Source organism: Melospiza georgiana, chromosome 9 (assembly GCF_028018845.1).
Source record: "Melospiza georgiana isolate bMelGeo1 chromosome 9, bMelGeo1.pri, whole genome shotgun sequence".
Taxonomy (NCBI): Eukaryota; Metazoa; Chordata; class Aves; order Passeriformes; family Passerellidae; genus Melospiza; species Melospiza georgiana.
This window is the reverse complement of record NC_080438.1, coordinates 1,532,873-1,553,409: the sequence shown is the minus strand read 5'-3', so window position 1 is coordinate 1,553,409 and position 20,537 is coordinate 1,532,873. Positions and strand designations below refer to the sequence as shown.

Genomic DNA, 20,537 nt, shown 5'->3' with positions numbered 1-20,537 from the left:
CTGAGCACTGCCAGCTGGAACGCTGGGAGGGCAAGGCAGGAATGCTGCCCCCCTGCCCATCCCTGTCAGGACAATGCAGGAATCCTGCCCCTCTGCCCACCCCTGTGATTGCAAGGCAGGAATCCTGTCCCTCTGCCCATCCCTGTCAGGACAATGCAGGAATCCTGCCCCTCTGCCCACCCTGCCCCTCTGCCCATCCCTGTCAGGACAATGCAGGAATCCTGCCCCTCTGCCCACCCTGCCCCTCTGCCCATCCCTGGCAGGACAATGCAGGAATCCTGCCCCTCTGCCCATCCCTGTGATTGCAAGGCAGGAATCCTGCCCCTCTGCCCATCCCTGTGATTGCAATGCAGGAATCCTGCGCCTCTGCCCATCCCTGGCAGGACAATGCAGGAATCCTGCCCCTCTGCCCATCCCTGTGATTGCAAGGCAGGAATCCTGCCCCTCTGCCCATCCTTGTGATTGCAATGCAGGAATCCTGCCCCTCTGCCCATCCCTGGCAGGACAATGCAGGAATCCTGCCCCTCTGCCCATCCCTGGCAGGACAATGCAGGAATCCTGCCCCTCTGCCCATCCCTGTGATTGCAAGGCAGGAATCCTGCCCCTCTGCCCACCCTGCCCCTCTGCCCATCCCTGGCAGGCCAAGGCAGGAATCCTGCCCCTCTGCCCATCCTGCCCCTCTGCCCACCCCTGGCAGGGCAATGCAGGAATCCTGCCCCTCTGCCCATCCTGCCCCTCTGCCCACCCCTGGCAGGGCAATGCAGGAATCCTGCCCCTCTGCCCACCCTGCCCCTCTGCCCACCCCTGGCAGGGCAGTGCAGGAATGCTGCCCCCCTGCCAGCCTGAGTGCTCAGTGTCCCTGTCCCAGCACAAAGACCAGGAACAAATCCAGTCAGCTCTCTGAGGTGGTCAGAGCTGGAGCATGGACCAAGCCCTTCTCAGAGGTGCTCTGTGACAGGAGAAGAGGCAGCAGGCACAAGTTGGAACATGAGAAATTCTGTCCAGGTAAAACAGGAAAAAATTGCTGTGAATTGATCAAACTCTGGAACCAGATCCTGCAGAAGGGGTGACATCTGTGCTGATGGTGTTCTGGACTTGCTGGGCAGAGCCCTGAGCACCTTGTTTTGAGCAGCAGACTGGATTAGAGACCTCCAGAGGTTCCTTCCCAGCTGTGTGGCTCAGCAGTGCTGGCATGGAACCATCTCCCTCAGCTCCCAGGCACTGGCTTATCATCAGCCATCAATCTCTTAGTTGTTGAACTTTTTACCCAATTTCACTTTCCTACTGCCCCTTCTTGGGAAGGATGCTCTGAGGTTTTTTTTTTTATTACTCCAGACAGGTTTAGTGCTAAAATATTTCTTTAGATATTTTTTTAAGCAAGGTGGCCTCTGGCTGCAGTTAGTGTCCAGTTGGAGGGAGCTGGCAGCATTATATAGCAACACTAAAGCAAATCATTCTACCTCATAGCATTATTACCTTGATCTGAAAATATCCCCAGGCTGCAATTTGTCACTAATATTGCTTTCAGCTAAACTTATCCATACAAAAAGAAAGGAGTTAATAGAGCTGCAGTTCTGTAGTTGCCATCACCATTTTTTTGGGGATGAGTTATTGCTTAGCACATTTTACTGACCAAGCTTATAGAGTTCTTGGACCTTGAAAAATGATGCAGTGGTTTATCACAGACTCCATAAATTGTTGGACTATGTAGCAGCAATATGTTAGACTCCTCCAGCACTGGAAAGGAAGGTGTCTCTGAGGCACATGAAGCACAGGATATCCATACTGCACTGGTGTGAACACGTGGTTGTGACTGCCAGCAGCAGAACTGATGGAATGGTACTGAGCTTCACTGCTGCTCCTGTGCTTTTGCTTGTTTTATGCCATACTCAACATAATTTGAATGCTGTGACAGTGACAATGACAGTGATATACTAGAATGTAATTCCACCTGAGACAATGCAGCTGGAATTAATAAGCTGGAGAGACAAGGCTGAGGTATTTTGTCATCACTTTTTTTCATTCCATTTTTTTTGTTCTTTTCCTGGTGGAAGTGCTGGCAAACCCAGGGTGAGGAGCAAGTGTCTAGCTCAGGGGATGCTCTGGGTCAGCACAGGGAGGACAGGCAGGCACCGTGGTCCCATGTGCTACAGCAAAGGTTGGAGCAGCACCATCCCTGATGCCTGTAAGCTGAAGATGAAACTGCCATGAGCAGCTGAAGCTGGTGTGGTGAGAGGAGTGTCCTGTTTCCACATCCAAATCCCCTGGTCATGCTGTGCTGCCTCGTGCCTTTCTGGCAGAGGAGACTCAGAGTGTCTTACTTGCTGATAGCTTTTGGTGATGGAGTCAGAAAGGATCTTGCTGGTGCAGCCTGGTGGATCTTATCTGGGGTATTGGACCCTGAAGGAGCAAATTCAGTATCAGGGGAAAAAAAGTTTGGGTGAGGAGCTTCAAAACTCCTGACTCATTTCTTGAATCGTGCCTTGAAGCTCACAGTAGTCACTAGAAAGGGCAGAGCTGCTTGAGGAGTCTACCCTGTTGTTTCATGCCAAAGAGAAATGAGTTATCAGCTTCTGACAGGAAAGAAGCTTCTCACTCTTCTTTTGTGCCAAAGTGCAGCTATTGATGAGGGCTGATCCTGAAGTGCCCCAGAACTATGATGATCTTGTGATCCCTAACTGGGGCCATTTAACCCATGCAGAAAGTCAAGGAGGACAGGACCACTCCTCTCTCCAGCCTCACTGCTCATTAAAGAAGCAGGCCACAGTTAAATTCATATATTGCAATGGCTCTGGCCACAGCTGAACTGCTGCTGGAAAGCTGAACTGAACTGTGCTGCTTTTCTGGGTGTGAGAATGCAGCTCAGATTGTGAGGAGACTGCTAGAGCTGTTTTTACAGCCTTGTAAAATTAAACTTTCTGTGCAATTGGCCCATAATGTTAACTCAGCTCTCCTGGCAGGTATTTTTGTTTTTTTTAAATAGCCAAGGAAAATAGAGTTATAAAATCAGCTGTTACTCATGTTTTGCGAGAGATTTGGATTTGTGGTTCTTTTTAAAGTTTGTTGCTTAATTTAAAGGAGTATGAAAGAGACTAGCGAGAGAAATTAATTGACATGAGGAACTCTAGCAGACTTTAAATTAGTAGTTTCTCTAGTCAGTAACACATTTTAAAATGTGTGAAAATACCTGCATGCACAAACAGTCTATGATGGCTTGTCAAAGAGCTAGGCTGCGAGAAACTGTACTCATATCAAGTGGCAATCTTAGACTAATCCACATCTTGAACACATTTTTAAATTAATTGTCTGTGGCCTGTTAAATTATATATATATATATATATATATATATATATATATATATATATATATATATATATATATACTGGGAAATGGGCAAGTATATGGGGGAGGGAAGGAAAAAAATGAGTATGGATAGATAATGCTTTGTTCTGTGTACAGAAACAGTCTGAATAAAAGCAGAAGAATAATGGTCTTTTTTTGACATCAGCTGCATGGGGGTTTTGGTTGGCAGTACAATAATAACAGCTGTCAGGCAGTGCTGTGATACAATTTGATGTTTTTCTTTGAAATCCTCTAGCTGAGATTCCTCTAAAGTAAATTGTGATTTTTGGTACCTACTGGATGTGCTTTAACTGAGCTACAGGTACTTGGTACTGCCTGAAAATTTGGCTTTTCAAGGATGCCAGGTTAGGCACCCAAAGTCATTGGTACCTTTAGGGAAGAAAATATGTACCTTTTTCATTCTTCCATTATTGATCTTGGCTGTTGAAGTGTAAAACTTCAGGCTTCTTTTTCCTGGTATTTTCCCCATGTTTTAATAGGTTTCCATGGGGAAAATGCCAAGTGGTCCCTTCATTGACCCATTCCTCTGCAAATGAATGTCATTGATACATCCCAGTTCACTGCCTATCAATGTGAAAGCCGTAATACAATTTTTATCTGCCAAATGCCTCATTCTGTTTGTTTTAAATAACGTTTTCTCTCAGTTGCATTTTAAACAGCTGTTTTCTGAATCCCTCCACAAATAGCAGTTGCATTTTATAATGATGGTCTTTGCCATTTAAGTTTTTAACTAGTGGTTTGATTTCCTGCTCTCTGAGATAGCTCAACTGGAGTTTGAGCTGTGGTGGTGTGATACTGGTGTTGGTGGGTTTAAAGGTCCCATATTTTGGTTTAAGTGTTGGAGATTTTGCACATATCTGGGCATCTGGAATTATACTCAGGCACCCAAAACTGCTGTGTTTTGTATTTTATGTATTGTGTCTTCTGCAAAAGATTGAAGTCCTGCTTCTGATCCACTTCTGTCCTCCAAGAGCCTTTCAGATCCGCTGCCTCGTGGTGCTTGAGCTGCACTGCTCCTCCTGCTCTGTCTTGGCTTTCAGTGGTATTCCACAGGCAGAGAAATTAGAGAAGGTCTTTATTGGCCTTGTGCCCAGAGGCTTCTTGTTGTTCTGTGGGTTTGTGCTCTTCAGCTGCTTGTATTTCACACTACTCTAGCGTGACTTTCTAGTTTTCAGGCCTATTTATTTTTGTTTTGGCCTTCAAGGGATATGTGGCAATGTCTTAAACCGGCTTTGCTTCTGGAAAATCACAGTGTGGAGCTGAAACTTGGAACACTGAGTGTGTCCACCTACAGTGGTGTTTGTTTGTCCCAGCCTGAGATGGCTGTGATACTGAGATTTGCTCAGTTTCTTTTGGTGAAACTTAGCCGTGCCAAAGTTCAATTTGGGTTGTGTGGGCCATTTTAAACCAAATTTAAACCTGAAAACCTGCTTGCTAAGAGGTTCTAAATTGTAAAGGTTTGCAGGTTTTTTCAGTTAAGGTAGTTTTGTATTGGTAGAGGAGAAAATGTGTTGAATTCTTTCTGTTTCATCTGATGCTTGGTTGGGTCTCTAAAGCTTTAATCCCAGTTATGGTTTATTTCTGGTACCATAAATGGTATAACTTCCATGAATATTGATCCCTTTTTGCATTTTTTTGGAACGGACTGCTCCACTTAGCTTCTCTCCTGTGCCTGTGAGATATTCAGAACTGGAATTCAGATTACCCAACTGCACATTGAATAAAGTCCTTCCCTATTAAACAATTATTGAATAGCCTCTGTAGCTTCCCGATACAAGCTTTCTTGCTAAGCCAAGCCTGTCTCAAGCCTTGAGTAATTCTCCAGAGATGTTGGCATTTGGGTGAGGTTTGCAGGGCTCAGGAGTGCAGTGCAAATTTTCTGTCTACAGACATATATGAACAGTGATGAATTAGCAGTGTTTTGTCTCTGAGCCAAGAAACAGAATTTATTGCTGAAAGACCATTTTTTTGTCTGTCTAACAATAAAATGATTTTCTGAACATTTAGGCAGGGCAATTTTTGATTAAAAATAGTTTTGCCAGTGCTATGGATGAGCTGTGGGCATCAGAGATTAAATACTTGTTGCGGGGAGCTCTCTGGAACTGAGCCTGTGAAAAGGGTGCATTATGCTGCAAATTTATGAAATATTGATTTCCATAACAGTCTACAGGCACTAATGATTTTTCTAATATGGTGGTAAATAATATGAAAGAGATTAATATCTCTACAGAAGAAGTAATTGCAAATATGTTTAAACAACATACGAATTACACTTGGGGATGCTGAGGAAGATTCAGCTTTGGCCTCTTGGGATGGGCAGGGCTGGAAAGGACCTCTGGAGGTACCTTGTCCAACCTCCCTGCTCAAGGAGGGAGCACAGGGCTGTGTGCAGAGTATCCAAAACCACCTCATTGTCCTTGTCACCTTCTGCTGCTGAAGCTCCCCCTGTTTCCTGAGGTCTGTGATCTGTGCTGAGGGCTGCACGTTTGGCTTTGGAAGTCACAGCCACGTGCTGGAGGAAGCAAGGCATGCTCTTCACAGAGTTAGCATCCTTCTGCATCACACTGGGGTTTCCTGGCAGCCTGCTCTGAGCCAGCTCAGCCAGGCACGCTTCACCCTCTGTAGCAAAGCTGTTGCTTGCACCAGGGGTGGTTTCTTTACAGAGGCTCAAGGAAGTTGTTCCTGCAAAGCTTGTGCTCTCGGCATTCATTATGGAATTGCCTCTCCACAGAGATTAGCAATTTGAATTTGTCGTTACTTTTTCAGTCAGTGTAAATATTTTAGAGCAATAACTTCCTCCAGAAGAATGAGGGAAATGGATTTGGTTGTCTTGATTTTGTGTAGAGGGAAACACAATTTTCAGGCATTATCCTTAAGCATCACTTAGATACCCACGTGAGGCACTTTTTTGACTCACTGCTTTGCTTTTCTTCATGAAACAAAATTGATGCTCTTCTACAGGCTTCAGTCTTTAAATTTCATTAGGAGGTGTGACATCAGGTCCTCAGTTCACTGAAAATGGGCTGGCAGCTTTAGTTACAGCTTGGGTGTTTGTTTTATGTTTTGAGAGGTTGGTGTAGCATCAGAGGTGGAACTGCTCATGGCATGTGTGTGAACTCCTGTAGGTAGTAAATGACCAAGAAGTGGTGTTGTAAACCACCATGGGTAAATGAACAAGGACTGGTGCTGTGTTTGGGGGTAAATGAGCAAGGAGTGGTGCTGTGTTTGGGGGGTAGATGAACAAGAAGTGGTGCTGTGTTTGGGGGTAAATGACCAAGAAGTGGTGCTGTGTTTGGGGGTAAATGACCAAGAAGTGGTGCTGTGTTTGGGGGTAAATGACCAAGAAGTGGTGCTGTAATTGGGGGGTAAATGAACAAGAAGTGGTGCTGTGTTTGGTCAGGATGCAGAGGCACAGTTTGGGCTTTGGTTTCTGAAATGCCAGCTCTGGGATGTGTGACCTAAGAAAACATGGACAGCTGTGGCCTCAAAGTCGCAAAAAGCAGAGTTTGTTAAAGAACACAAAATGCTCATGAGAAGCTCGTGCAAAGGATGAGCTTGGGGGAAGGAAGCTGCCTGACAGAAATATTCATTCCTAAGTGTAGGTAGGCATGTCTGAGTGAAAGCCTGTCACCCCTGGGGCATGTGGACCCTGTCTTTGTGACCAAATTCTGGGCACATGGACATACAATCCGTTGTCCCTTCCCAACCTTGAACATTTATTTGTTTTTGTGATTTTTGCTAAGGTATCTCAAGGATATTTGCAGTACATTATTTTTTTATTGCGTTCTGCTTTATTCTCCATGCTGCAATAACATCAAAGCCTTGCAAGGCCTGTGAAAAAACGATGGCAGAGGATATTGGCATTCAGGAGCAGTGCCTAAAGTCCCTCAGGGTGGAAACTCAAATGTTGGCTATTGCAGGCCTGCCTGAGGCTGCCACGGTGTATTGCAGCTCTGCTGGAAACTGTCCTCCAAGGACTGCTGGAGTCATCCCATTACTGATTTATGGCTCAAGCTTTCCAGCACACAGTGCTGGCCTGCTGTTTCTGAGGGTGTTAATACCTGAGTGAAAGGTGAGTTTGCTGTAAGTGGGTTAGTCAGATGGGTGAGTCGACTTTTGTATAACTAATGAAGCAGTTAAAAAAAAAAAGGCAAAACAGCACCCAAATGCAAAAGATCCCAAAGGGTTTGAGATTAGGAGAGTGCTGAGGGAGCTTTGATTGTTGTTAAGGTCAGTTAACTGCAGCAGATCCTGTAGAGGTTTGGTGAAGTTTCAGAACCATATCCTTTCAGTTGTGCTGTGAAAGCATGTGGCATATGGTGCTTCTAACATTCTGGTGAGAATAAAGATGATGAGTGTGTTTTTATTAAGATCACTCTTTTTTTGAAGGCTCAGAATGAAAAACTCCCCATCCCAACCTTCAGCCCTCTTCAGCTGCAATCGAGTATTCATACTGCAATCACACACAGCTCGTGACCACATTACAGAGCTACTTTAAAGTCAAGTAACTTCGCTGTTGCCTGAATATTTAATCAACTTTTTGGCTGGGTTTTCTTGCAAGCCTCAGATTCCATAATGTAAGCCATTTGTGCTGTAGATGTACCTATGGAAAAAAAAAAAGGAGAAAAGAAAAAAGGAGACAGAAAGCCATTCTTCCACCTTTTATATCCCAGCTGAGCTTGAAACTGGCAGAATCATTAAGCGTAATGCCAAGTGTCTGGTGTGTGAGCAAATGTGTAATAATTGTATTTTGGATCCAGCAGTGTTTTAGGGCAAACTGCATACAATTTCCAGCAGTTACTCTTGCAAAGTGGTTTCCTTTCTTTGGTTCCATTATCTTCAAGTAATATCTGCATAATAAAATTGCAAACTCAACTCATGCTTTGTACTTACTTAAATTATGTTATGTACTAGGTAACTACAGCAAACAAAGCTAGTAGAAGATAGTTGTCGGTATAAAATGTAATCCATAAAATGGATTTAGCTGGTACTGGTCTGGTCTTTATCATTCTCCTCAAGGCCCTACACTCTTTGTGGTCATCTTAAAAAGTTGCCCTTGGTGTCAGATTGGTGTTAAAATTGTTCGTTTCAAAAGTATGGTCAGGACCAAAATTGTTAAAGCTGGTGAGCTCTGACTTATAGCAAATTTGTTCACCACATTATTCTTTACAAGAGCTTTTTTTTTACTGATATGTAAATATTTAGTCTTGGAATGTCTCCTTCACCGTATGTGTGTGTGCATACATGTGTATCATGCATATATTTGTGAAAAAAAATATACTTTGTGTACCTATAATGCAGCATCTCTCCTTTGAGTGCTCTCAGACAAAGGGAGGGATTCCTCATGCAGCAGATGGTACAATTTATGAAATACATAACATTTTACAGGGAGTTCTTCTATGCTGTTTCAGAGTGAAGGGATGGATAGGGAAAAATACTTTTGGAGAAACAGCTTATTTTGGTGGTCAAGAAGCATGGAAGATTTGAAGCTGGTCATTCACGAAGCATGTCTATCAGAGCTGTGTCTCTTTGTTCCCTCAAAACAATAGGAAACTCACATTTATGTGTGGAAAGGCTGATGAAGTTGGTACATTTGGGGTGAGGGACAAATCAGTGCTACTGGGAGCAGTGTTTTACTTCACCTTTCCCCATCTGTTTTTAGAATGTTCTTGTAAAGCCACCCAGTGTTGTCCCATGTACCACCCACACTCTTTTTATACCTTTTTCAGGCTAAGCACACATTTCATGCAGTCCTCAAGAGGCCAAGGTTACCTGATTCCCTCTCTTTTGTCTCCTCTCCTGTAGCTGTTGCAGCTCCTGGAGTCTGAGACCACGCAGCTGGAAGCCTTTCTGGAATGGAAGCAACTGGAACCAGTTTACTGGCAGTGGATGGTAACAAATCAAACTGATTTTGAGGGGAACATCGTTTTTGACTTTACCATAGCTGGCTACTCCCAAAGGCCCTGAAGTCCCACAAAATTAAATGTTGCAAACTATCTGTTCAACAGCACTTGAGAGAAAGGAAAAAAAAACCTTGATAAAGTAAGGAATGTTTTCATAGTTCTGTGATAGATGAGTAATGTACTGATGGACTCTCACAATTAACAGACAGATATCATGTGTAGATGTTCAGAAAAGTTTTATAGATTTATAGTTCTGTTTTACCCCTTGCATTGTTATCAGGGGACAGCTGGGTTTGGGACATCTGGGAGGGTCAGCTTGTCACTGTGGCAGATCCTGACCTCCAGTCAGGACCTGAGGAGGTAAACTCCACAGTTCTCTTTCATTCCTGTTTTCTTCAGTGGGACTCACCCAGCTAAGTTGAGGAATTGCAGGGCAGAATGGCAGAATTTCATATAGTTAACACAAATGAAAAGGTCTGATCTTCATGTTTTTTAACAGTTTTTAAACATAGCAGTTGCACATTTTTGTAAAATTAAATGGCTTTTCAGAAGAGGGCCTCTAAGCTTTATTGCAGTCTTGAGAACAACTAAATTTGCTGGCAGCTGATATTGAAAACAACTTCATTTTTCCCCAGCCAAATAGTGTGTTGACATTGCTGATTTCCCCTTGAACTGTGTTGAATGATCATAAGAAAATCAATAACCCGTTCTCTGTGCATCTTAGGATTTCTCAAGTGAGTGCAAACGATGCCATCCATCTCACTTCTCTCTACCACTTTTGCCCATTCAGTGTTGCTGAAATAATTCTTTAGCACACCACATTAGCTCTATGAGCTTACAGAATTCTGAGAATCAGTTGAGCTGACTGCTAATTGCCCATGTGCCTTTTTCTACACTTAAAGCAGGGCAAAGGGCAGTGTGAAATTGCCTCACCTGTCTGGAAGAGTACTTCCAATTTCCATTAGTTCTCTAATGGTTTTTGCTTTACATGTTTACCATCTTAGGGTTTTTTGGAAAGCATCAACATTAGCACAGGCCTGGCTCCCAGGGGGAAAATATAACTGCAATTACTTCTGTGTATCCACCAAAACGTGGAAGAGTGTTGAAGAGTTTTAGCCTGATTCTTGGAGTTAAGTTCTAAAGAAATACTTGAAAACTGACCAGCAGGATCTTTTTAAGCTACTCAGTGTGCTGGATGGTGAATTTGCCTTTTTCTTTTGTTTCTCTGCTGATGGTGGTTGTTCCTGTGTGCAGTGGGATGTATGGGGATGAGGTGTGCCTGGAAAAGACAGTAGTTTTCTCTTTGTACCAAACTTGTGTTTTGCTTTGCTGATCTGATGGATGGGGTGGTTCTTGCACAGAGCATGGCATGAACTGCAGTAATCACAGAATATCCTCAGCTGGAAGGGATCCACTGAGTCCAACTCCTGGCCCTGCACCAGACAGCCCAAAAATCCCACCACGTGCCTGAGAACATTGTCTGAATGTTAATGTTACTTTACAATTCTGTCATTTAATCAAGTACAAAATAAGGCATAAACAGAAGAACCCCAAACAGCCAAAGGCCTTTGCTTTATCTCTTTGCAGGTTGTTATCCTGTCCATGTCCCTGCCACGTCTGTGTTCTCAGGAGCTGGGCCATGGCGCTGCTTTGTGCCAACTCCCAGCACCAGTGCTTGCCTAGAAAGGAGCTTCTGCAGGGTGTCCTGTGCCATTCTTAGCTGTCTTATGAAGCTTTTTCTTGCATGAGTCTAAGAATCTCTTGCTCTGAATTAAGCCAGTTTTTAACCCACCTTCTGAGAAAAGAGAGAAAGAGGAGAAAAAAATAAAATTTCCCATCCTCTTTATAGCAATCTTTTATGTAAGTGAAGGTTGTTAGCATGTCACTGCCTTCCCAGTCCCTGTTTCTAGGCTAAGCTGAAATTTTGATGTCTTTACATGTCCTTGTAGGCCATACATTCCAGCTTTTGATCTTTGTTGCTGCTTTCATCTGGGACTTCCCCTCCTGTTTGTCTGTGTTTAACTTCAAGTGCCTCACCTGCATGTCAGCATTACAGTCAGCACTCTTCTCTCCCTGGGACTTGTGGTTATGGTTTGTGACACGGTGCTTGACTTGAGCAGTGTGACATTGGTGGCTTTGGCTCTCTGACATCTCCTCCAGCAGTGCTAATGATGCACTTGGCTTTTCCTTGCTCGTGTACAGACCACGCTGCTCAACTGCTGAATTTCCTGCCAGTGTTTCTAAATTACCCCTTCAGTTGCTAAAGATAATTTTGGATGCAAATTATGTCCTTAAAAGAGATTATGACCTCTCCTATTGAATGTCTTCTTGATAACAGTATGGAAATAAATATTTGATATTCTGTGAGTGAGGCCTATGTCCTTTAGTTATGCTGTGCTATTCAGGCTTGAAAAATGTGTGTTTCTGCACAGTCTGTGCACCAGAGTGTATAGATGGGCTCTGAATGTTTTGTTTAAATGCTTTTGGGTTTTTCTGTGGGTTTTTTTTTCCCCCTTGAGTATTTGAAATAGCAGTCGCTACCTTGGAAGGCAATTGCACAGTTAATTATCAAACCTGCTCGATGGTCATGGTCAAGCAGAGCTGTCAGCTCCTGACCAGTCTGGAGCAGGGATCCCTGGGTGTTTCTCAGCTTGTGGAGTTTTCTATGGGCACAAGTGACCCTGTGGGTGTTAGAATGGGGGCTGTCCTGAACAGTGTGAACGTGTACCTCCCTGCTCATCACTTTGTTACCAAAAGCCCTAGGAGTGCATCCAAGCTCAGAATTTGAGAGGAAGGGCATGTCTAGAGCTGCTGCAGTGCTGATCACCTCCATCTCAGGAGTGTTACTTTATGCTTTAGTGCAGTGCAGAGTAGCTGACTGTGCAGTGCTTTCTAAAATAAGCTAGGTTAGCAACATAAGTTTTCTGTTAACTTGGAAATATGTTATAGTGAACTGAGGGGGTTCTCTCTTAAAATAACTCTGAAATTGTGGAGCAACTGTAGATTGAGATGGCAGCAGTGAATTCCTAGCTAAGAATTACCACAAGGATGGGGGGAACCATTTTAGCTCCCGCTGAAAAGTAACTTTTATTGTTTTTTGTTTAGGAAACTGTGTTGGATGACATGGCTGAGGAGGGAAATATGTGTGAGTCCCAGGATGCTGATGTGGAGAAAAGAAGGCTGCCAGAAGTGACCTCCTGCTGCCCCTGGGCTGCCAGGCTGGCTGGGCAAATGGACAGGTTATCCAGGGACCTGCTGGCTCTGCAGGAGCAGCTGCATCAGCTCGTGGCTCAGAGAAAGGCTGCCTGGTGGGAGAAGGTAAGGGCTGGGGTGCTGCTCATCATCCCTGCAGATGGTTTAATCCTGCACTTTTCAGCTCTCTGTCCATGGCCTGTGCAAGGACAGGGCCCTGTGGCTGCTCTGTGCCACCCTGGCTGCAGTCACAGTGCCAGGCTGCAGCTCCCTGGGGCTTTGTGCCCACAGCCTGCCCAAAGAGAGGACAAACAAAACCAGTGTTCTCCTGGAAGGGCAGGCTTCAAAGCACAGGCACTGCAGAGGAGAAAAGAGAAAGAAAAGAGGAGGAGTCATGGCAGCCCCCAGAGGGGATGGATGCAGCAGGCTGAAAGCAGTGCTGATGGTCACAGTGAGAAAATGAAGTCTTTACAGGGAAAGAGGCCAGGGCTTGTCATCTTTCATTGAATTAGGACTCTTTGAAATGTCTGATGGGGAAGGAAGAAGAGGAATTTGAAACCTGTGAAGTGAGGGAAGAGACTGAGCCCAAGATTTGATGGCAGAACAGCCTGGCTGTGGGAGGCTGGCTGTGGAGGAAAGCAGATGATATGAAGGAAGGGTGCCTGGTATTTGATGTACAAGGATGGGGAGACACTGGGAAGCACCCAGAGCTCTGGTGGGGCATAAATAAAGGAGGTTTAGGTAATGTAGATGTGGAAGGTGAATCTGAGTACCAACATCCTGGCACAAGAAGAACAATGAAGATGCAGGCATAAAAAACTCGTGATTCTTTCCAGGCAGCAAGGGGAGAGAAGGCTGCCAGAGAATCCACAATACCTGTGGGTGGAGAAAAAGTAAAAGAAACTGTTGGGATGACAGAGCAGTAATAAAATTGCTGTATCACCACTTTGTGTCTGTCTTAACTCAGGAGAAGGTTTTTTTGGCCCAGAGTATTTGATTTTTTTTTTCTTTTCAGGACAGAGGGGAGTGTGTGGTTTTAGATTGGGGTGTTGGTAGACAGGATTGCAGATCAGCTGACACAATGGAAAATGGCAGGTTGTCAGATCAAAAAGTATCTGCCCAAGAGTTCAAAAGGTGGCTGGAGTGGGAAAAGTGTGTGCAGAGCTAATTGCTCTCTTCCACCTTAAGCATAAGGAGCTAATTAGGATCAGTGGGACAGGGAGGGCGCCAGGAGCTGCTGCTTCACACAGAGTACAAAACTTCTTCCCACAGGGCACTGTGGGTATAAGCATTGTACATGGGTTTGAAATCTGCTGTACACGTTCTTGGGAGTTGAAATCCATCAAAGACTATAAAATATGCAGATACAAATTGCAACCTTATGAGTTAGTGGGAGAACAAATCATTGCAGGCTGGGGGAATATCCTGAGGAAGCATATCCATGTATTTACATTTGTCTCAGAGCCTTCTCTGGGCACTTGCTGTCACTCACTGTCAGTGATGGGATACTGGACTAGGCAGATCTCTAGAATCATCAGATTTGCTTGTTCCTGGGCAAAATGGACATGACTGTTGTGGGACCACTCAGACCTTGAATTCTAAAAATAAAATTTCCAGTGCATGATTTCTAAAGCAAGATATGCTCTGACTTCTCTTATATGTTACAATATATATGATGTTAGGTGTTACATAATATCACACTGATTTTTGTTTTTTTTAATAATTAAATTCAGGGTTTAAGTCCAGAAAGATTTAACTGATGATTTCTTCTTTGAAATAGATGCACTGATTGGATTTGAATAATGGTTGGTCTCGTTCCAGTGTTTCTGAGATTCTCTGGATGTCATATGAGTTTGTGACTGTGATAAATGGAGTGCATCTTAAGTGTGTTGTTAAAAGGCTGGTTTACCACAAATGCCTTCTCTTCTGCATATGCCCTGAAACAGAATTGTTTTGTAATGCTACATGACAGCATTTTTTGGAATGCTTGGGGTCAGATGACTCTCCATCAATCCACTTTATATCAAGCCTTGCTTTGCATAGTGCTGCTGCTTTTGTGATGCTTTCTTTCTGTGGTCTGTCCTTTTTTCCCACAGCCAGGATGCTTGCTGAATGCAGGCTCCTCTATCAAGTGCATGTTTCTGACCCTTTCTTTTCCCTGGAGAAATGAGCTTATCAAATCTTTCCTTCTATATTATTTTTTAATCAAACAAAGAGAAGGCACAGCAGTAGCTGAAGCCATTATCACTCACTTTGTATCTTGCAGTACTGAGACATCTGGAAATTATCTTGGCTCCTACAGGCATGCCCAGCTGAGGGCCAGCACAGTTTATTACAGCTCCTATGTCCACTACCTTGTACTTGACAAAGAACCTGATAATCCACAGAGAGTTTGTGTCTGTTGTTGCCAGTAGGGCTGATGTCTGTGCCAGGGCACTGGGTAGGAACTGTTCTGAGCACCAGAACTGAGGGCTGAAATGTCATGGGCAAGGGGAGAGACAGCACAATTCCTGCAGGGGGGATGGAGGCTGGGATCTGCTGAGTTCCTGAGGGAGGGAATGATGGCTGAGATCTGCTGAATTCCTGAGGGAGGAATGGTGGCTGGGATCTGCTGAGTTCCTGAGGGAGGAATGATGGCTGGGATCTGCTGAGTTCCTGAGGGGGGAATGATGGCTGGGATCTGCTGAGTTCCTGCAGGGAGGAATGGTGGCTGGGATCTGCTGAGTTCCTGAGGGAGGAATGGTGGCTGGGATCTGCTGAGTTCCTGAGGGAGGAATGATGGCTGGGATCTGCTGAGTTCCTGCAATAGGGAATGATGGCTGGGATCTGCTGAGTTCCTGCAATAGGGAATGATGGCTGGGATCTGCTGAGTTCCTGCAATAGGGAATGGTGGCTGGGATCTGCTGAGTTCCTGAGGGAGGAATGGTGGCTGGGATCTGCTGAGTTCCTGAGGGAGGAATGATGGCTGGGATCTGCTGAGTTCCTGCAATAGGGAATGGTGGCTGGGATCTGCTGAGTTCCTGAGGGAGGAATGATGGCTGGGATCTGCTGAGTTCCTGAGGGAGGAATGATGGCTGGGATCTGCTGAGTTCCTGAGGGAGGAATGATGGCTGGGATCTGCTGAGTTCCTGCAATAGGGAATGATGGCTGGGATCTGCTGAGTTCCTGCAATAGGGAATGATGGCTGGGATCTGCTGAGTTCCTGCAATAGGGAATGATGGCTGGGATCTGCTGAGTTCCTGCAGAGGGGAATGATGGCTGGGATCTGCTGAGTTCCTGAGGGAGGAATGGTGGCTGGGATCTGCTGAGTTCCTGCAATAGGGAATGGTGGCTGGGATCTGCTGAGTTCCTGCAGAGGGGAATGATGGCTGGGATCTGCTGAGTTCCTGCAGGGAGGAATGGTGGCTGGGATCTGCTGAGTTCCTGAGGGAGGAATGGTGGCTGGGATCTGCTGAGTTCCTGCAATAGGGAATGGTGGCTGAGATCTGCTGAGTTCCTGCAGGGGGGAATGGTGGCTGGGATCTGCCGAGTTCCTGCAGGAGGGAATGATGGCTGGGATCTGCTGAGTTCCTGCAATAGGGAATGGTGGCTGGGATCTGCTGAGTTCTTGAGGGAGGGAATGATGGCTGGGATCTGCTGAGTTCCTGAGGGAGGAATGGTGGCTGGCATCTGCTGAGTTCCTGCAGAGGGGAATGATGGCTGGGATCTGCTGAGTTCCTGAGGGAGGAATGGTGGCTGGGATCTGCTGAACTCTCTGCAGGGACCGGTGAGCATGTGGGCAGGAGTGGCTGCATTGGTGCCATTTGCAAATGGCGTTTGATGCAGGCCCTGTGTCCTGGGTTGACTATATGATGCTTTTATCCCAAATCATCTGTTCTCTTTATGCTGAATAATAAGTTTTGCACCTTTAAGACTTTTTCCAAAGAGTGAAGAAGCAGCAGTTTGTTTTCAGACACTGCTCTCACTCCTCCACATTCCTGCTCCTGTACTGTGGTGTCTGTGGATGGACAGACAGCGGGACAGAGCTCTTCTTTGCTTTAGTTAGTTTAGCTAGCTGAGGCAAAGAACTTCCCTGTGGATTGTGGGGCTGAATCCCTAAGAAGCAGCAGCAAAGGATTATTGAGGGTCCCTGTGCCGAGTAGGGAAGTGGTAAAACATCAGAAAAAGTGCCTGGAGATAAATCCAGGCTAACGCATCTGAAGGAAGCATTGTAATTTTACACGTGTTTCTTTGGATTGTCGTGGCACTTGAGTAAGCTCTGTGGAAGGGTCAGTGGTCAGAAACACTAAACTGGATCCTATAACTGTTAGGGAAGCAGAAAAAAAGCAAAACTTGAAACATTCCCCTCTCTTTCTGGAATGTGATGTGGTGGTGGTCCCATTCATAAATTAAAATAAAAGGTGTTTGAGCTGGAAAGGAGCAGGGAGGGGATGCAGAGATGACCTGAGTTGTGAAGGGTTTCTCTGAGGAAACTTACTGGGCTCCTTGCATAAGAAGAGGAGAGAATGCTGAGTGCATCACAATGGAGCAGCAGGAAGCATTTTTTATGTTCTTCTGATGCTCCTTGGTTTTTGTGTGGGTGAACCTAGAGGAAATTACTCCACCTGCTCCAAGACTGTGGTTTGGCCTTGAAAACCTGTTGAAGTGTCTTTCATTTAGGAAAGCCTGAAGTTGATTAATCTGTTTAGTTTGGACTGTGCAGAGGTGCTTCAGATGGGTTAAAGTCATTGCTGTGCCATGATGCCTGGTTTGCACCATTGAATGTGATTTATGATTCAGGATGTGGTTTCAGGGGGAATGAATCTATTTGTTGGAAGTTTGATCACTTGCACACTGTGATTCTGGTAGTTAAAACTATCAATCTTAAGTCTCTTAAAATTAAGAAAATTACTTTGCTTGTTTTTTTTATAATAAAATTCTTCATTTTCTTGTTTTCTTTTGTTTGTTTCTGCCTACCCCCAGCTGTTTCTTTGGTTATGTGCTTGGAATGACTCTGAAATGATTTAACCTTTCAGGGACATTCACTAGAAGACATTTGAATGCTGCCATGGGATTTGGGTGATTTGTGAAATCCTGATTAATAGGACATTTTAACTGATACCCATCTCTAGGCAGCAGTGTTGAGTGCCTTGGAGGAGAAAAGGCATATGACAGAGGTGTGATCTGAATATGGGGCTTTCTTTCTGTTAGCTTTGCTCTTTTCTGTGCAGTACTGGGCAAATAATCATTTCTTTGGTGACATTTTGGGGATCTGGAAATGAACAAAAAGGGGAGGGAAATGGTTAAGCTTTAAGAACATTTCTTCTCTCATAAACAAACTTAATTCTAAGAGATGAAATCTCCTAATCCCAGAAGAGAACTTGTTTGTTTGCTTTTTCCTTTCTGAATATTCTGTTACCTGCTCCTCTATTAGAGGGGAGGATTGGATTTCAGTCTGTGTTAATACATTTGGCATCCACAAGCTGAAATGCAGAGTGGTTGACTCCAAGTGGTAATTGTTTCAGTTTTTGTCACATAAATGCTGGTACCATTCCCAGCTTTTGCTGATACTTGGGATATTGTATGCTGGGAGCCTCTGTGTTCTCCTGCATTTAGAAGCAAGGCTCCTTTGGGATGGTGGGATGGAGCTTGCTCATGCATACATCTCTGAGGCACAGAGCAGGAAGGCTTGGAGCCATTCATCTGAGCTAGAGCAGGCTCTTTCCACAGCAGAATTCCACCCACAAGTTCTGGTGGCTGTGCTTGCTTGGCTGGTGGTGTGTCTGAGCAGCCAGGTGAGACTGCAGCCCTGACCTGGACCAGACCTCCATAGTCACCGTGGGAGGCCACTGGAACCTATATTTTGTCTCTCTGTTTTTCTCCTGATCCATCTCCTCCCCTCCATTCAGTAATCTCCAGCCTCCCCAAACCCTAGCAGCTGTGTCCTGGGTAGGGATGGGAGGGTGCAGGGCTGCCCTTTGAATTCTCCGTGGGCTGGGGAGGGGCTGGACAGGACAGGGATGTTTTGTTTTCTCCTCCTGGGGACAGGGTGGGATGCAGGGGTGGCAGGAGTGGCCAGGGGCACCCAGTCAGGTGAAACACAGAGGCACTTTCAGTCCATCCCAGGAGTTCTGTGGTTCACATAAATGTTTTGCCATTGCCAGCTCATTGCAGCACAGAGACCTTGAGAGTCTGCAAAGGAGAGATCTTTCTTCTAAGGTTCTTACATTTATAAAAGACTGAATGGTTTTTGATTCATTTTGATTTAAGGCTTCAATATTTAGAGTAGGGAAGCAGCTCCAGGAGCTGATGCTGCAACCTGATCTTACTTCTCTTTGTGGTTGGGGTTTTTTTTGTTTCTCTTACCAAGACTTAGTTGAATTTTATCAACTCAGAAAAATGCAGTTCCAAAGTTTTTCTTTATGCCTCATAATGATTGGGGGAGAGGGGGGTGAGGAGCTGTGGGTCCCTAGTAGCCACTGCTAGTAGAAGATAAATCTTGTTGCTGTCTGCAGCATGGGAATGGTGAGGGGCACCTGGGCTGGCTCCCTGGGCTGAGTTCCTTCCTGCACTGCTGCAGGGCTGGGTTGTGTTTCCCCTGCCTTAAACCAGGGATTTGTGGCAAAGCTGCAGCTGAGCTCTCGCTGAAGAACTCTCTGAGGCTTGTCAAAACCACCTTTTTTTTGGTGTGGGGGGGTTTTTCTGTTATTTTTCTGTGAGCAGGCTGTTCCCATTTCATCTTTGCTGTTGCTGCTGTTGATTCTGGTTCCCTGGGCTTTTTGCTAATATGAAGATGTTAGTGTAGTGAGCAGTTAATTATCCACGCTGTCTGGGGTGCAGGAAGTGGAGGAGTGCTGGGGAATGGCTCAGTGCTGGTGGATTTCCTCAGTCAGCACATTCCCTTTCCTGCTCCCAGAACGTTTTTGTGCTCCACTTTGTATTTGCGAAGCTCCATCTGGAGCCCTGAGCAGCTGTCAGTGGAGCTCCTCATGCGAGAAGGAATTGAAGAAGCAGCAAGACCACAAGAGCAGCTTTGGGAAGGGCATGGTTGGCTGGGCCCAGATGCCTGGGCAGGGGGGAACCCACAGAGATCAACCCAGACATCCATCAAAGGCAGCAGTGGGGGCACAGACAGGGGGACGGCAGCGAGGGACGCGTCTGCTGGCTCTCATGTGCAGCTCTTAGTTAAATGTAGGATTAAATCTGCTGCTGGTGGAATTGCTGTGGCTCTAGCAGATTTGGCCATTAGAAAACATGAAGCTGCTGTAAACAGTAGGGAGTAAATACTGATCTTTACGTTTGCTCTTTGCTCTTGGATTTCCTTGCATTGGCTTGTTCCTCACTCATCAATATTCCTGGCAGGAGATCTGAGGCTGCTTGTCTGTGCTAGGTGCCTGCAGAGATCCAGGTGGAAGGCAGAGTGCTCTCTCTCCTGATGGAAGGAGAAAGGGAATCACACCTGTGCACCTGGATCTCCTTTGACAGCAGGGTCTAAGATCTGCTTTAGACCTGAAGTCCCAGTTGGCCTGGTTTAGGGCTGGGGTGCATGTGAAAAGTTACTGTACAGAAGCAGAGCTGGAAGATTGTTTGAAGGACTCTTGCTTGCCAGGCTTGAATAGTCAACGTTGAGCTTGCAGCATACCAAGGGTTGGAAAGAGAAGTGTTTATTCTTCATTTGCAGATGCAACTTTTTGTGCAGATTGCTGACAGAGTGACGAGCTCTGAGTGCGAGCCACAGAGGCACTCTGTGTACCAGTGGCTAAATCAGCAAACTGATTTCAAACACACACAAAAACCATAACTGGAAATAAATTACCTAGCCTGACATTTTTCATGGGGCTTATGTAGGCTAAAAGACTGCAGCTCCTTGGGGAGGAGGGGATCATGAAAAACTCGAGTGCTGTCTCCTGGTCTGTGTGCAGAACTCTGGGGTTTGAAGGAAGCAAAGTGGGTGAAAGTTTTTCTTGCTTCCCAAAAGCTTTCCCTTCCTTGCCAAAATGCAGAATGTTTGCTCAGGTGACAGGATCAGTGAAAGTATAATAAATAACCAGGGTTAATATTTTACTTGCATTATTTACGAAGATGTTGGCTACTGACCAA

At 45.3% G+C, this 20,537-nt stretch overlaps 1 protein-coding gene across 1 annotated transcript in view; it reads left to right on the top strand.

Annotated features, from left to right (window-relative positions):
• Window positions 1–20,537, top strand: part of TEDC1 (tubulin epsilon and delta complex 1) — a 70,429-nt gene that overhangs the window by 36,834 nt on the left and 13,058 nt on the right. The window contains exons 6-7 of the mRNA XM_058030094.1: window positions 9,169–9,255; window positions 12,372–12,584. Coding sequence (XP_057886077.1) covers window positions 9,169–9,255; window positions 12,372–12,584 — 300 coding nt within the window. The remainder of the gene's footprint in view (window positions 1–9,168; window positions 9,256–12,371; window positions 12,585–20,537) is intronic.